The sequence below is a fragment of the Sinocyclocheilus anshuiensis genome, unplaced genomic scaffold, assembly GCF_001515605.1.
Source record: "Sinocyclocheilus anshuiensis isolate Anshui unplaced genomic scaffold, SAMN03320099.WGS_v1.1 scaffold335, whole genome shotgun sequence".
Lineage (NCBI taxonomy): Eukaryota > Metazoa > Chordata > Actinopteri > Cypriniformes > Cyprinidae > Sinocyclocheilus > Sinocyclocheilus anshuiensis.
The window spans coordinates 598,402-615,157 of record NW_015548239.1 but is presented as its reverse complement, the minus strand read 5'-3'; the positions used below and the strand labels follow the sequence as shown (position 1 = coordinate 615,157).

The 16,756-nt window shown below is 35.7% G+C and overlaps 1 protein-coding gene across 4 annotated transcripts in view; it reads left to right on the top strand.

The window, feature by feature from the left end:
* The first annotated feature begins 214 nt into the window (after positions 1 to 214).
* Positions 215 to 16,756, top strand: part of LOC107654850 (tetratricopeptide repeat protein 7B-like) — a 43,783-nt gene continuing 27,241 nt past the window's right edge. The window contains exons 1-11 of one of the 4 annotated variants that reach the window (XM_016442128.1): positions 215 to 405; positions 1,957 to 2,111; positions 3,868 to 4,036; positions 9,291 to 9,424; positions 10,150 to 10,271; positions 11,423 to 11,443; positions 13,827 to 13,905; positions 14,329 to 14,501; positions 14,762 to 14,825; positions 15,635 to 15,772; positions 16,690 to 16,754. In XM_016442128.1, the coding sequence (XP_016297614.1) occupies positions 285 to 405; positions 1,957 to 2,111; positions 3,868 to 4,036; positions 9,291 to 9,424; positions 10,150 to 10,271; positions 11,423 to 11,443; positions 13,827 to 13,905; positions 14,329 to 14,501; positions 14,762 to 14,825; positions 15,635 to 15,772; positions 16,690 to 16,754 (1,241 nt within the window). In that variant the 5' untranslated portion in view covers positions 215 to 284. The remainder of the gene's footprint in view (positions 406 to 1,956; positions 2,112 to 3,867; positions 4,037 to 9,290; positions 9,425 to 10,149; positions 10,272 to 11,422; positions 11,444 to 13,826; positions 13,906 to 14,328; positions 14,502 to 14,761; positions 14,826 to 15,634; positions 15,773 to 16,689; positions 16,755 to 16,756) is intronic. The other 3 variants (XM_016442129.1, XM_016442127.1, XM_016442130.1) reach the window with 3 other exon arrangements.

Sequence of the window (16,756 nt, the reverse complement as noted above, 5' to 3'; positions counted from 1 at the left end):
CTCTATTCTATATAGTCTATAGTCTATTTAGAAATATTTACTGCTGTATGTCATGATTGACCAATCAGAAAGAAATCATATACAGTGAAATATAAATAAAACAAATGTAATTAAAATAAACTTTTTTCATGTGAGAATAATAGTCACGTGATAATAATCTGTCCAATGAGAGTTCAGTACCATGGCCCGGAAGCGTAGTCCGGTTCATGTTTTTATGGTCCTCTCCAGGTCTCTGATGTTTCTGTGCTGCGGCTCCGGTCGTGTTTTGGTCAGGAGGTAGAAAGATGACAGCCAGAAAGTCCGGGTCGCGATTAGAGACTGAAATAGAACGCTGTCGATCAGAGGGACAATGGGACAAGCTAGCAGAACTCGTGCGGCAGATGTCTGCGAAACTCATCTCAAACGGTGTGTGTGATTTCTGTAATGTACACTCATGGCTAACGCGTTAGCTCGGACAGTGTGTGTGTGTCTCAGGCCTGGTGGCAAAATCCGAATCTGATTTATCTCTGTACATTTATCTACACATTAAACAAGTCATTGAATGAATACTTTCTTTTCAGGTTGTCTAAAATGTGATATTAATGCCTCTTTGGTGGTATTCTGCTCGTCTGTCCTGTACACTTCCTGATTGCCCATACAGTTGTCACCATCCATCTTCATAATTTCTATAATTCATATTTGCATTAAGTCTAGGAAATTTTTAAGAGTTATTATTGACTTATTATTTTGTGAAGATGTCAAAATATAGGAGTCTCTTTTACATCAGGTACAGTTAAATGGTGCATATTCAAACTTAAACATTTCATTCAAATTAAATCACACAGATAAAGAAAACTGCAAAGTAATAAATGGTATAGAATAGAACATAACTGTTTACAGATATTTACCATATATCAGTTAAAATTAGGAAATTTCAAATGTTTTGAATGCTTTTTTTATTGACGGATTTCAAAATCATTTCTTTCAAAAAATAAAAGTAAAAAATAATAATATGTAATAATAATAATAATATATAATTTGTAAAATTTACAAAGAAATATATTTATTTGCAATGGGTAATTTTTTAATAAAAAAAAAAATTTTAAAGTAAAAATTAAAAGAAAGGATAATTTATAGTAATCAAAAAGAATTAAAAATTGTATATACATTAAAATTATACTCAAAAATCTGTAAATGATAATAATAAATATTATTATAATTATTTATTAATGAATAACATGTATTGTAATAATATGTAGGTCATTATTATTTTTATTTTCATTATTTAATACAAATATTCTAAGTAATACAATTTCACAAAAGGAACATTTGACATCAGTATCATTCGTGAACGTCTGGAAGATGTATTATTTGACTGGGGTAAAATTTATGAATTATAGGAGCCTGTTCTAAAGGTTGGTTTAATGTGGATTAAATTGCCTGTTTCCATCTTTACATTTCCACCTGTTCATTAAAAGCTACATATTAATAAGCATTATTGATTCGTCTCATACAAAATGATGAAAGATTTACGATGTGCATGTAAGGCAGCAGATTAAACCACCACACGTGGTTGTTCTCAAAGCTGTGTGTGTGTTAAGACCTGTAAGAATGGTTTCAGGTGCAAGACTGGATTATATCTGGGCTTTATGTAATGCTGTTTTCACAATCAGCACTTCTCTCTTGCACTGTAAATGTGTTTGTGTTCTGACTTTGCAGTTCAGATATGCAGGTGGCTTCTCTCCACGGTTACTTTTTCAGACAGAAGAGAAAGATGAAAGGGATAGTTCACCCAATAATGACAATTTTGCCATCGTTTGCAGTGGTACATTTATGAATGTGTCTGCATGAGCTTGCTGACTGTCATTATGATGAAATCATCCTAGTGTATGAGTTGTTAACTCCTTGCTTTCTGTCTGTGTGTGTGATTACTTGAGTAAATTCAGGTGCTCAGCTCAACCTCTGCTTCTCTTGTAGATGATCTCGGAGAGCTTCTGCTGGGGGAGGCCAAACTCCAGCAGTACCTCAAGGAAAACCCCATCAAGCAGGGAGCCAGTCCCCGCGGGCCCCGACCACGCCTCCAGGAGGTACGGAAACACTTGACGGCTGCACTAGATCGGGGAAACTTAAAGGTAAGCCTGAACAGTCAGGATCATCACTTCTGTTTGTTACACTTGCATCAGTGTTACAGTGAACTAAAATTAAAACTAAAACCATTTAAAAAATATGTCTTGAAATAAATAACTGAAATAAAATCAAATATTAAATATATTTTAGCTAGTTGCCAAAATAACATTTCTCATTTTCATTTAGTTTAACATTATGTACTAAAATAACCGAAACTAAATCTGAAATAAAATGAATACAAAATTATATATACAGTGGGTACGGAAAGTATTCAGACCCCCTATTAATGAGGAAAAAAAATTAACTTAAATGATTTTAGCAAATGGCTGCAATATAACAAAGAGTGAAAAATGTAAGGGGGTCTGAATACTTTCCGTACCCACTGTACATATAAAAAAACAATAACTAATAAAATGGACACAACAAAACTATAAGTAATAAATAATAATATAATAACTAATAAAATAATATGATAACTAATAAAAGTATAATAACATAATAACTAGTAAAACACAGCAAAATTATTAAAACCTTAAATAAAATTAAAATGAAAAACAAGATACAAAAAATAAAAACTCAATATATTCAAAAAATTAAAAATAATAGTAGTATATTAATTATATTGAAATGTATCTGATCCATGGTAAAAAAAAACAACAACATTATTCACACAGTATGCGTTTTTGCACAAGACGCATGTCAGTGGAATGGGGAGAAAATGCAAGGTGTAGAGATGCTTTTTTTTAAAGTTAAGAACACCGTGTCATGCACAAGGCGCTGTAAAAGACGCAAACGTAAGCACAACTGTCAAACACGTATGTTTACAACAATGGAAAAGCAGCACAAAGGAATATGAAAACACATTCTGTGAAAACGACCCCTATGTCTGGAATAATATCTCAACATTTCAAGATTTAAATGCAATCATTTATCAGACTTTTATTTAAAGATTTTTTAAATGAGAAAAAACAAAAGCAATTCATCATATCCAACAATATTAGCAATACCAAGTTTTGGGGGTCAACGACAACCAGATTAGTAGTGGAATAAAAAGTTTATGATTATGGATTAATTCAGTGCTAAGTAAAATCTCAAACTGACTTAAAACTAGGGCTGCACAATTAATCGAATTTCTAATCGCGATTACAATTATGGATGCCACAATTACGTAATCGTTCAAAGCGCCAATTAATCGTTCAAAGTCCACTTATGTTATTCTGTGTGCTTAAGATGCGTTTTTTTCTTTCTACGTGTTATCTTAAGGGTTTTTCCCATTATTTTAATTTTAGTTTTAGTATAACATTATAATACCATTCATATTTTTACTTTTTTATAATTTAAAGAAGAAACCAATCCGATGTATATTTGACATTTGAGGCTTAATACTATAGAAAAGCACTAAAGGTTTTTCAGTTAGAGTGTTTTCAGCTTGTTTATTTTCATATAGAAATACGGCATGCAGTTGCATCAAACAATGGTATAAACATCATTCAATGTAAATTGTGATAATCGTAATTAATAATCAATTACAATTTCAAGGGAATAATCGACACTTATGATTTTTGTCATAATCGTGCAGCCCTACTTAAAACCAATCATGGTTGGAGCCTTTCCAGTGTCATTGGTGTTTATCTGGATTTTAGCAATGTATTTAATTTATTATAGTTCTGTTTCTGAGAATGTGAGGTGATTGTGGAGCTATGTTTGATTTACTATAGTATACTATAGTGTGGCGGTATGTATTTTCTCTTTCTCTCCCAGCCTGAATACATGCAGGAGGCCAGTCTGATCATGGCTAAGCTGTGCTACGTGGAGGTTGATTACAGGGAAGCACTGAATCAGTACAGCCATGTGAATCTGGATGAGATGCAGCTGGTAGGGGCTCCAGTGTACAGACTCTCCATGATTGCTGAGGCCTACGCCACCAAAGGTATATAATCAGTGTCATAACTCAGAAAATAGAGCTGCTGGGCTGTTACATAGCAGAAATGCTGTCTTTGTGAAAGCACAAACCCGAGCCTGCGGATGCAGTTTCACTGCTTATGTATGCGCTGCGAAACAGACCTAAATTATGTAACTTGCTTTGGTAAGGACGTTTTGCCTAACTAGAACCGAAACATCAAGTTTCTGCAATCAAGTCCATATTTGTGTCCGTACTGAAAGCAAAATGCTGTGCAAAGCAACAAAATCACAGCAGTAGGATATTTAATATTCAATATACAGCAATGTAAAGTGGTTTTTTAAAAACCATTGCCATTTCACTATAAATACAGTATAAATTCTATGTAAATTCTATAGATTACGTTACTGTTAATGTACTCTTACTGAAATGAATACTCTTACTTAGCGATGATACATTAAATTAATGAAGTGACACTAAAAACATTTATAATGTTAAAAAAGATCTATAGTTTTTAAATTTTCTATTCATCAAAGAATACTGACATTTTTTTTACAGTTTTCAATAACAGTAAGTGATTCTTGAGTACTAAATCATATTGAATGATTATAGAATGATTTCTGAAGGATGTGACACTGATGACTGGAGTAATTACTGCTGAAAATTCAGCTTTGTTAGGAATAAATTACATTTAGAAATATATTAAAATAGAAAGCAGTTTATTTTAAATTTATGTTGTTTAATTTTACAACATTGTTTTTTTACTGTATTTGATCAAGTAAATGCAGGTGAGCATAAGAGAGTTCTTTTAAAAACATTTTAAAAATCTCACCAACCCCAAATTTATATCGGTAGTGTAAATTTAATTATATTAACAGTTATATAATTACAAAATATGTTGTTTCATTTAAAATTTAAAAAGAGGCATTTTTATTTTTTTAATTAATTGTAATGTAATTTTAATTCATTTTTAGCTTCGTTTTTTTTATGCTCACCTTGTCAGAACAGTACAGAGATGCTTCACGGTTTCCTACGGTTCACATTTTGACCTTTGGGTGGCAGCCTTGCTTTAATACTATATGTGATGCTCTGCAGAGAAAAGTGTTTGCAACTAAATCCTTTGCTCTGAACACACACGTACACACACACACTTTTAATTCTGAGCACAGTGAATGTGTTTGCCAGGACCGCAGCGTGAGGTCTTTGATCAGAGTTCTGACAGATCGGCGGTACTGTGGGGCTCTGGGGAAAAACTGAAGTGTGGCACAGAGCCTGTCTCATCCAATCGCCTCAAAGCATCTCTGAGACTGACAACTGCCTTTACAGGGGGGCAGCTTCCTTCCTCGGCCCCAATCATCCATCACACCCCAGCTACCGCACACGAACACACGTGTGTGTGTCATCTCACTGGCACTTCCTGCCTCGTCTCCTGTGTATATTAATTCCTCGTCCTCAATCTCCTTCTTGCCGCCGTGAGCTGCTCGTCACAGCCTGTCCTGAGGCGTCAGATTTACTGCAGCCGTTATGCAGGTCATTAAAGAGCCCGGTCACTGTAATGGGGCTTGTCTTGGATCTGCCTAGTATAACGGGCTTTTAAACCTGTAAGGAGAGGGATATGTGTGTTTAAGTCAAGTCAAGTCACCTGTATTTATATAGTGCAAGTCAAGTCACCTTTATTTATATAGTGCTTTTAACAATACAGATTGTGTCAAAAGCAACTGAACAGCATTAATTAGGAAAATAGTGTCAATAATGCAAAATGACAATAGTAAACACAAATTTTTCAGTTAAAGACAGTTCATCATTGAATTCAGTGATGTCAACATCCAGCTCAGTTTAAATAGTATCTTTGCAATCAAGTCAACGGTATCGCTGGAAATGAAGTGTCCCCAACTAAGCAAGCCAGAGGCGACAGCGGCAAGGAACCAAAACTCCATCGGTGACAGAATGGAGAAAAAGAGAAGCACAGTGGTCGAGAGGAACAGATTTCTGTTGAATGTGTTATCTGTATCTGAACAGAAGTGAATGTGCCTTTTTCAGACCTTCTAGACTAAGTTCAGGCCTCCAGTGTTGCAGGTCTATATTAGGTAAAGGGATTTACAGCATGTAGACACACTCTCTCCCTCTCTCTCTCATTCAGTTTTTTTTCCCTTTTTCTCTTTGGGCATCGGTGTGGAACAACAAAATCCCTTTGCCTTCCTTTGTCATAAAATTGGACTTTTCTTTAAAGCTAGAGTGTGTAATTTCTGTACCCATATGACCGTGGATCTCAACTCTTTTAACTCCAAGGCTCCCCATTGTCCATAACAATGTTCATAGCTCTAGTTTTGTTTTCAGAACTTATTTTAATCTATGGCCACTTCTAGTTTCTCTAAGGTTTTCTGAAGTTTTATTTTTTTGCTCATCATTTCTACACTATAAAATATTCTGGAGCCTGGCATAACTAGTAACATGTATATTCATTGTAAAATGCCTGTGGCAGTTTAAGGTTTTATTAATTTACTCTACTTTTCCTGGTCTATAAATCACACTTTTAAAATTAGGCTACATATATATCCAGGTATTTCAAGCCAATGGGAACCCTGTTTTAGAAAGAAACAAACAGTTGTTAAGGGGGTTCAATTAATTTATGAAATATATTTTTAGTTGTTTTAGCTTATTTGAATGCCTTAGATATTTAAAGTTTAATCTTATTTTAAACCCCCTTTGGAAGTTTGCTGAGGCTCCACTGGTTGAGAAACACTGCAACCGCTGAAAACCACTTTTAAATGTTATGTTAGATTAATTTAGAATTAGTTGCTGTAAATGTATTTATTTAGTTTGCATCACAGCCTTTGACCACAATTTGTTATATGCTAAGGGAGAGGGACATATTAATTTTTTAGAGCATTTTATCGGGCAATTTGTTTTTTCTCAGAAGAGTAAAACTGTACATTTTAAATGTATATACCTGCTAAAAATAATTTTGTCAATATTTAATCGTACATACACTACCAATTACAAGTTGGGCATTTGTGAGAAGTATACAGTAAAACAGTAATATTGTAAAAAAAAAAAAAAAAAAGAATAATTTAAAATAATGTTTTTATATTTTATTTTATTTTAAAATTAAATTTATTCCTGTGAAGGTAAAGCTGAATATTCAGCATCATTACTTCAGTCTTCAGTGTCACATGATGCTTCAGAAATCATTCTAATATGCTGATTTGGTGCTCAAGAAACATTTCTTATTATTATCAATAGTGAAAACAGTTGTGCTGCTTAATATTTTTGTAGAAACCATGATTTCTTTTGTAACGTGAAAGTTTTTGCTGTCACTTTTGATCAATTTGATGCATCCTTGCTGAATAGAATTAATTATTTAAAAAAAAAAAGTCTCACTGACCCCAAATGTTTAAATAGTGAAGGTGACTTAAAACCATTCACTAATATTTCATGCCAATCAGTCCACTCTTATTCTCCTCCTGTCTTACAGGGACTTCACAGTGCACTTTTAATCAGGGCCTCGTCATTACCTTCTTACTCGTGATGGATTATTCCGCTCCGTTTTAATTTCGGAATCATTTTGTGACTTGGTTGGTACCAGACAGTTTTCTTCATCCTGTGATATCTGTTTATAAGCTGTTATCTATTATTGAATCAGTTTGAAAAGTAGTTAGGAGGGCTACAGTTTCTGTTTCCTGTCACATTGCCATACTGTCATGAAACTTTATCTGCATGGAGAACCCAATACTAACACCAGCCAAACAAACAACTCTCATCATGTTTACCAGCCACCTGAGCGCAGAGTCTGGTCTGTTTTCCTCATGCTATGAGGGATTTAAGATGTGACTTCGGAAGCTGAAGCCAGTAGACCGAGATTGGCCACAGATTGTGTGACATGTCTAAGGAAATGTACTTGTATCTTTAACGCATTACTTGGCTCTCAGCAGACCCAGACGAGGCAAGGAGATACAGCAGTGGAACAGACATCAGCTCGTGCTAAAACATTTAAAGCTTTTCTGGTTTGTCTGAGGTCTTTGATTTTCTCAAACATGTATATTTCAGTGTCTCACTTCCTCTTTCCAGCCAGAACAAAGGAAACAAACTCGAATTATATGAACAAAGCATATCGAGTTCAGTCTGACCCTTTAAGAATGAATATAATATCCTCAAAGTAAGGATCAAACCGTAACAGTGTTTTTCATTAGTCAATTGAATTAGAATTGACAGAAGTGCTGTGTGTTTCTGAAATTCAAGCTTTGCTGTTGTTTTTTTTAGTGCTACATCACTAAGCTTCACATAAGTGAATACTGTGGCTCAGTAGAAAATGAATGTAACTATGATTTTGAAAGAAATATAGTTTGATTGATGGCAGAATTTTGACTTTGGTATGAGACCAGCCCGTGGTACTTGCATACTAAATCTAATCAATACTAAATCAATACCTCAAACAACAAATAAACACCTTGGGTGACTTATGAGATGTACAGTAAGTGCTGTCAGTCGATTCAGTAATTCAAATGTCAGTAATTTGTGATTAATGTCAGTTTTTTTTTTGTTGAGGTTCTGTAGTTCATTTGGATGACGTGCATATAAAATAATTATATTTTATAATTGTATTATTGATTTTTTTTTTTTTAAATGTTAAAAACTTTTTTAATGCTTTTTTATTTTATTTTTCATGCTCACCTGATTAGAACACTGAACATTAGAACATTTTTATTTTTGAATTAATAAATTGCTAATTCATTTCTTCATTTTACTTTGTGGCCCTCCTAGTTCTCCATAACTATGTTGAATTTGGTAAATGTGTAAAAAAAAATATGAGTGTCACAGCAAAGGGTCTGAATACTTAGGACCATGTGATATTTCAGTTTTTCTTTTTTAATAAATCTGCAAAAATGTCAACAATTCTGTGTTTTTCTGTCAATATGGGGTGCTGTGTGTACATTAATGAGGAAAAAAAATTAACTTAAATGATTTTAGCAAATGGCTTCAATATAACAGAGTGAAAAATTGAAGGGGGTCTGAATACTTTCTGTACCCACTGTATATTATTTAATAATTTACTTAATTCCTAACAATACTTCAAAATGATTATTTTATTGTACTGCTATATCACATGGCTCTAAAAGGAAACAAGTTAAGTCGTTAAGTCACACTTCAGATTATCTTTATTTAAATGAGCTGTCATAAGTCATAAACATCCTTCTGAATGTGGCAGAGCACTAGGATAGGTCTGTGTGCCTTTCTAGCTCTTGGCATGTGAAAGTCATCTCATCTCTCTGCTGTTTGTTCGTAGGTCTTTGTCTGGAGAAAGTGCCCATGGCGTCCCCATCACTGTCCAATCGTAATGCAGACAGAGACCAGGAGATCATCACTTGTTATGAGAAGTCTGGAGACATCGCTCTTCTCTATCTTCAAGAGGTAGAAAAGGTATTTCCAAATATTCATTCACTACTGTTTTTTTTTTCCTCCTCCGTTTTCAAATATTTTTAGTCAAGTTCTCATAGACATTAAAACATACAGTAATTTTGTAGCCTAGGACAGATTTGTACAGTACTGCAGCAGAGGGTCCGCCATCCGTGACACTAATCTCTTCTTGTCCCACCTGTGAACTTTAAATCACAATTAAAGCTTTTTACAGGTCAAAGTTCATTTTCTTGCAGAGTAAGATGAGTCTCCGTTTCCTTCAGATTGTTTTCACACCACTAATTCTCTTTGTTGGAATAGTGGCGCACAGATTCATTCTCCTGCATAGTGTTCAGTATTTACTGCTTGTGATTTAGCGTTGGTGGAGAGGGGAGGGAGCGTAGAGAGAGTCGGAGAGAGAGAGAGAGAGAGAGTGAGAGAGAGAGTGAATGATGGCAAGAGAGGAGAACGGCAGAGCTTGTGTTCTGCTGCAGTGTTGACGCTGCATTTTTTGGGTGCAGCCGAAGGTTTACGTTTGACCTTCATGCTAGAAACTCGTACCCTCCTAACCGCCGTCCTCTCTAAAGTGTTCCTCGGGTAAATATAGTAAACAGTCTGACTCTGAGCTTCTTTTGAAGACATACAGTTTGTATTTGCTGAATAACTAAGTGTAAGTGACCAGGAAAGAGTTTGAGCTTGTTTCAGTTATGATTGACAGTAATATTTGATGACTTATGTCTTGTCTTCAGGCTCTTAGTGTTGGCATTCAGAACCGAAGTCCAAAGCCCGGTCCGGTCACTCAGGACCAAGAACTTGGCTACTTCCTAGAGACAGGACTTCAGAGGGCTCATGTTATTCATTTCAAAAATGGGTGAGTATTTGTGTGTTTATATTATCAGGAACTAGGGCTGGGCGATATAGCTGAAAATATATAGCTAAAATATATCCATATTTGTCAGCCTCTTGACAATATTTGATATGTTTTAAAAGGTCATTTTTAAAAACATTATTTTGAACATACGATCAATGTTGCAAACTAGCTTTAAATTGGTTAATATAAGAAATAATACAATTAAAGAAATGAATAGAAAGAAATTAATAATTTTTTTCAGCAAGCATGCACTGATCATAAGTGACAGTAAAGACATTTGACAGTGTTACAAAAGGATTTCTATTTCAAATAAACGGTGTTCTTTTGAACTTTTGATAAATTCATCAAAGAATCATTGATAATAAAAATAAATGTTTCTTGAACATCAATTCAGCACATAAGAAGGATTACGTGACACGTAATGTATTAAATAAAATGTATTAAAATAAAAACCTTTATTTTAAATTGTAATTTAATTTCACAATATCAAAAGTTAAAAAAATTGAATTGTAATGTTTTTTTTTGTTTTTTTTTGGCAATGATGATATATTCTGAATGGTGATGGCAAAAAAAATATTTCAAATCAGAGTTTGAAAATAAATAATTGATGCTGACATGCTGACAAATGAATCAAACCTACCCACTTTAACAAGGTTTTGCAAAACTAGTTTACTGACACGCTCGAACTTTTTATTTGACAAAATTAAGTAGTCAAATAAAATTGAAAATGTGTAGCTTTATATTACCAGCAAAATCCTCTCAAATATGTTGTGTATATAATTTTCAATATACCGTTCAGCCCTATCTGTAGCACAACACTCAATTATGATTCACAGCCCAAACAGGCTTCCTTTAGAAACACCTGAGATAGCGGTGTCCATTCATTTATCATGCCCTCTGTTCGAACATCTATTGTTTTCTCTCGTCACTCCTCTTTCCCCCGGACACGTGCTTCAGTGAGTGGTCTAGGAATCTGCTGAGCTTTCTGTCTGCCCACTAACTCTCTTTTGTTTCTTTGTGCCTTTATTTTTTTCCAAATGCTTCATTGATCCTTTGTAGTTCTCAGCTTGTGTGTGTCTGTGCGTTTCATGTTATTTATGTGTGTTCTGATGCCACACTCTCCCCTGCACCTTGGCCTCTACACCATGGAGCCGTGTGTTAAACGACTTCTCGTACGTATCCCTACACTCTCTTCACTTAGAGTAGTGCCATGCTTATATTGTAGCAGCTTCACACAGAAGCCAAAACCTAGTTAGCTGCCTACATAAGCAGCCTTTAAAGCATCAGGGCATGCTCTCAACATGAAGCTTGCATGAATACACTGCATTCCGTCTTTTGTTTTTTTGTTTTTTGGTACCTTCATGGATAAGAAAAATCCAGAATGCAGTGAACAAAAAGTCGGAAAAAAATCTGTCCAAGATGTACTTTTAAAAATTAATTTAAAGCCAGAAAGTATCAATAAATGAGTCTAAATAAATCTGTTAATTATACTGAAATTACTGTTCTTTTGGACATTCTTTTCATCAAAGAATCCTGAAAAAAATGTATCATGGTTTCTACAAAAATATTAAGCAGCACAACTGTTTTCAGCATTATAAAAGATAATAAGAAATGATTCATGAACACCAAAACATTATATTTTGTCATGATTTCTGAAGGAAAATTCAGCTTTGCCATCACATGTATAAATTACATTTTAAAAGTAGAATTTTACACTGTAATAATATTGGACAGAATTACTGTTTTTACTGTATTTTTGATCAAATAAATGCAGCCTTAGTGAGCATAAGGGACTTATAACTTATTTCAAAAACACAAAAAAATATTGCTTAAACCAAAATTTTAAAAGGTAGTGTAACTGTAGAAGACACTTTTGCCAGACACTGCCAATGCACTGCCAACTGTATCCAAAGCAGCTTACGGTACACATTATCAATTTATGCATTTTTCGGGAATCTCATAGCTGGACAAATCTCTGTCAGCTGTAATTTGACTTTGACCTGCTGATTGTAGAGAAATAAGGTCCTTGTAGAGGAGTAAGGCCCTGTCCCAAATCGCGGTCTTCCTCTGAGTCCACACTTCATAACGTAATGCCGATTTGACTGTCGGGTAGAAGTCTGCTATGGAGCTCGCCTCAGTGCGGGCTCGGCAGAAGTGTGCATCGAGGGCACTCGCGAGCACCCTTCTAAGCACCCCTTTTTTTTTGCGATTTGCAGTACTAGCGTGAAATGTGTGGTGGCCTTACACATGGCAGTATGAGAATCTCCATCATTATTTATTTGTGCAGTGAGCGTGTGGTTGGGGAGGGATCTTCCATATGGATTGCAGGTGGGGCATCTGTCAGTGCTTGAAATGCATCTGTGTGAAGTATGACCGCTGCAGTGGTGCATTGTGGGTAATGAATCTGTTAGGCTCATAAATGATTGAAAGCAATATCTTTAAACCTCACGCAACATGCATTTCCTACAGGATAACAAATGTTCAGTCCTCAGCCTGTGTGATTATAAAAACTCTGTAGAGTAAAAGTCAATACTTTTGTCTAAATAAATAAAAAAAATAATCACTATAAACTAAAAAAAGTGAATTTAGGCATCACAACATTATTATATACTGATGAAAAATAGATATTCATTTTGAGATTTGCTAAAGATTACATTAAGCATTGTTATAAAATTATTAGTGTTTTAAAGATTAACTTTAAGTGAGTGTTAGATAACAGTGAAGGTAATCTAAATGTAAAAATGTTAGATATTGATTTAAATTTTGTGTTTGATGAAAGAAATTCCACACTTTATCTTTGTTTAATGGAACACAGTTGTGAACAATGAAACTGTGATTTTAGCCAGTGCAGCATTTGCAAACGATAGACACTTATAGGTTTAAAATCGCATAAATCCATGTGACTGTTTGAACTGATGCTTGAATTGACCATTTTATTTATTAGCTCTGTTTCTCTGTGTCCTGCTCGCTCTCATACCTATACTTCTACACTTCTGTCTCTCTCAACACAACTACTGTACTGCTTCTCCCTGCATTCACATGCATCTCTGCAACACTTCACACCTCCACAGCCTGAGGCTATATTCTCTGGTCTTTTACACATGTGTCCATTCATGGTGTGTGTGTGTGTGTGTGTGTGTGTGTGTGTTTTCGTGTGCTGTCAGTTTGTAAAGAGGCTGATGAGGATATTGACCCCAGTCATTGACAGGCGCTAACACACACATTCACAGGTTGTACAGCGTTCATATAGGTGCTAATTGTGACTTGCACAGCACTGTATCCAGAACTCCTGTAATCATGTGCCCTACAGGCCCGATAACTTCCTGTCCACTGATAAGTAACTACTTTAGTTCGACTGCTTGATGCTGGAGCTCACTAAATCGTGGCAGAGGTCTGACCACTCCTGAGGGTGTGTGCGTGTGTTTCCATCTGTTTGTGTAAGAAAGTTTGTACAGAGTTGATGAGAAATTTGTTGATGTCAGCCATCAGTTTTTTTTTTCAGCTCTCTAGAGGTGATTAATGGATCTCTTTTCTCTCCATTTCCTGGTGCTGCAGTAACCTAACCCGTGGTGTCAGCCGCTTCCGAGAGATTCTCCGAGCCGTTGAGACCAGAACTACTCAGAACCTGCGTATGGTGAGTTGTGTGTTTATGGCTTTGTCTCATTGTCTCTGTCTAGAACAGTGGTTCTCAACCTTTTTTGAAGGCCCTCCATGTAGATTTTAAAATTTATTTCCATTACATTTTATTATTATAGATTTTAGTATTTTCCATGAATTTCCCAACACTAGAAATAACACTTTTAAAATTCCCACAATATTTAGGTTTTCCAAGACTATAATCCTGGTTCTTAAATAAAAATGACAGGCATTGAGGGAACAAATTAACATAAAAATTGTTTATGTAAGTTTTAATCTTTTTTTAGTTGTTTTAGCTTACTTTAAAGGATTTTATGTAATCTTGAGGCCCCTTGGAAGATTGCTGAGGCCCCCTATTGGGCCCCGGCCCCTGGTTGAGAACCACAGATCTAGAATCTGAAGGTATACTGTATGGGTTTAGACTATCGCCAGGCAGCTTGCAGAGATCCTGCTGAGGGGCATGTGTGAACAGAGTTACTGGAATCCACTAGAAGACCCCCCTCACCACTCCCCCCTGGACGACCTGCTCAGACACCCCCTCCATACTAAGGACTACGCCCTCAGCCGCCGCCCACGCGTCTACTCAGGAGAAAAGTAGGACACCTAATTCAAAATAATAATAAATACTATAAAAGTATATACGTAATGCTGCAGAAACACTGGAATATTTTCTGCTGGCACAGCTGTTTCTGTGTATATTGTTTGTTTATTTTTATGATGTAGCATGAAAATAAAAAAAGGTGGTGGAATTAATTGATCAGAATCCTGGAAGTTTGTTTCTTGTCACTGTATTCATAATGTCATGGATGGAAAAATTCATGATGGCCTTTCTATCTGTCTCTCTCTCTCTCTAGTTTGTTTTGTCCACAGGAGAACACAGAGGAGGCCTTGCTCCTGTTGTTAATCAGCGAGTCCATGGTGAGTAGCAGTAGAGATTCTGTGACCCTCTGAAATGCTGTGGTTTAACCATCGGCACAGGAGAACATATAAATGAAGTCAGCATGGTCTGACACTGCAGGTTTTTCGGTATGAAAGGCCAATCATAATGGTACTGAAAGCAGAGCTGGAGAATCAGAGATGCCTTTAGCTTGAACTCAGCAGAAAGTCTCATTAGATCTCTTGCTCATGTGGCTTTTTTCTTAAGTTTTCTTTAAATTGACCATTCAACAGCTCTGCGAGTGAGTTATGTTCAGTCATAATGAGTTTTTACTTATGCACAGTGTGATTAAACAGTGTTTTATTTCATAGAAATAAGGTGTTACTGCTGCAAACTGACCTAAAATTAAGCTGTCTAATGTTAATAATAGTCTCTGTTATTGGTAGCCCAAGTATACTACACTTATGTTCAATTTTTTTAAAATTAATTTTATTGATCAAGGACACATTAAATTAATCAAAAGTGACAGTAAAGATACTTATAATGTTACAAAAGATTTCTATTTTAAAGAAATGCTGTTTGAACTTTCTAATCATCAAAGAATCCTGTAAAAAATGTATAACTGTTTCCACAAAAAAATAATAAGACAAATTTAGTTGTTTTCGTCTTTGATAATAATAAGATACTTTTTCTTGAGCATCAGATCAGCATATTAGAATGATTTCTGAAGGATCATGTAACCAAGACTGGAGTAATGGCTACTGAAAATTCAGCTTTGCCATCACAGGAAGTGTAGTGTAATCATGTCTGTTTGGGGGAATGTGTGTATTCATATCTGTATTTATCATAGGCTAACAGAGACGCCGTATTGAGTCGAATCCCCGAACACAAAAATGACCGAATCATCAGCCTCCAGAGCGCCTCACTGGTGTATGACCTGCTGACCATTGCGCTCGGCCGACGCGGACAGTATGAGATGCTCTCAGAGGTGAGGTCCTGCCCACGCTCATCACCATGGGAATGCTCCCTCAGCGGGACGAGTTAAACCTCCCGTTTTGGTTGCTGTGGTAACGAGACCAGACCTGCTCTCTAGACTGCGCTCCCTCTGTGTGAATGTATGTGTCTGTGTCTGGTCTGGAGGTTATTCAAAGTGTGCATGTGAGTTTGGGGGCATGTAACAAACTAGAATACTGCTTCAATTATTTATAATATACGATTTCATGTTATTATATTATATTACATAGCTTTTTTGTATTCAGAACTAAGCCAGATTCAATATTAGAGCACAAATCTACATGTCACAAACGTGTCCAAATTAAACAGCATTATTAATAACTTTCTACTTAAGATTTTATTTTAGCCACGGACAAGCCTCGGTGTTTGTTTTCGGAAGCCTGGCCTATTTAGGACAGAACAGGAAGGCAAAGAAATGCATTTTTTGTGTGTGTGTGTGGTTTGTAGTCTGATGTTTTCATTAGTGTACCTGGACAGATTTTTCTCTTCTGTCTCCATCTGTTGATCATGCTGTTGTTGCTAATGTTGGACTCAGCATAACTTTTGCTGTGTCTTTTATATTCAAGGATTTTATGGTTGTGCAATCACAGGGCCCTGGGAGTCTGCCATATTTATTGTGTGTGCCCTCTGCAGGGTAGTGTGTGTGTGTGTGGTTTGTGTAGCTGATTGTTATGTAGATCTAATTGTTCAATGAATTGCTCTCTGCTAATCTGCTGGTGTGATTAACTGTAAAGCCTCAGAGACACACTGAAAGCCTGTGGCACACTGGGTAATCTTTAGCAGGAGACATTGCCTGGCTCTGTGTTTGACCTTTGTGCATGTATCTGTTGGGGGTCATAATTATTGTTCTCAACTTTTATCTGTGGTTATCTTAATGTCTCTTCTCCACAGTGTCTCGAAAGAGCCATGAAGTTTGCCTTTGAGGAGTTTCATCTCTGGTTCCAGCTTGCTCTTTCCC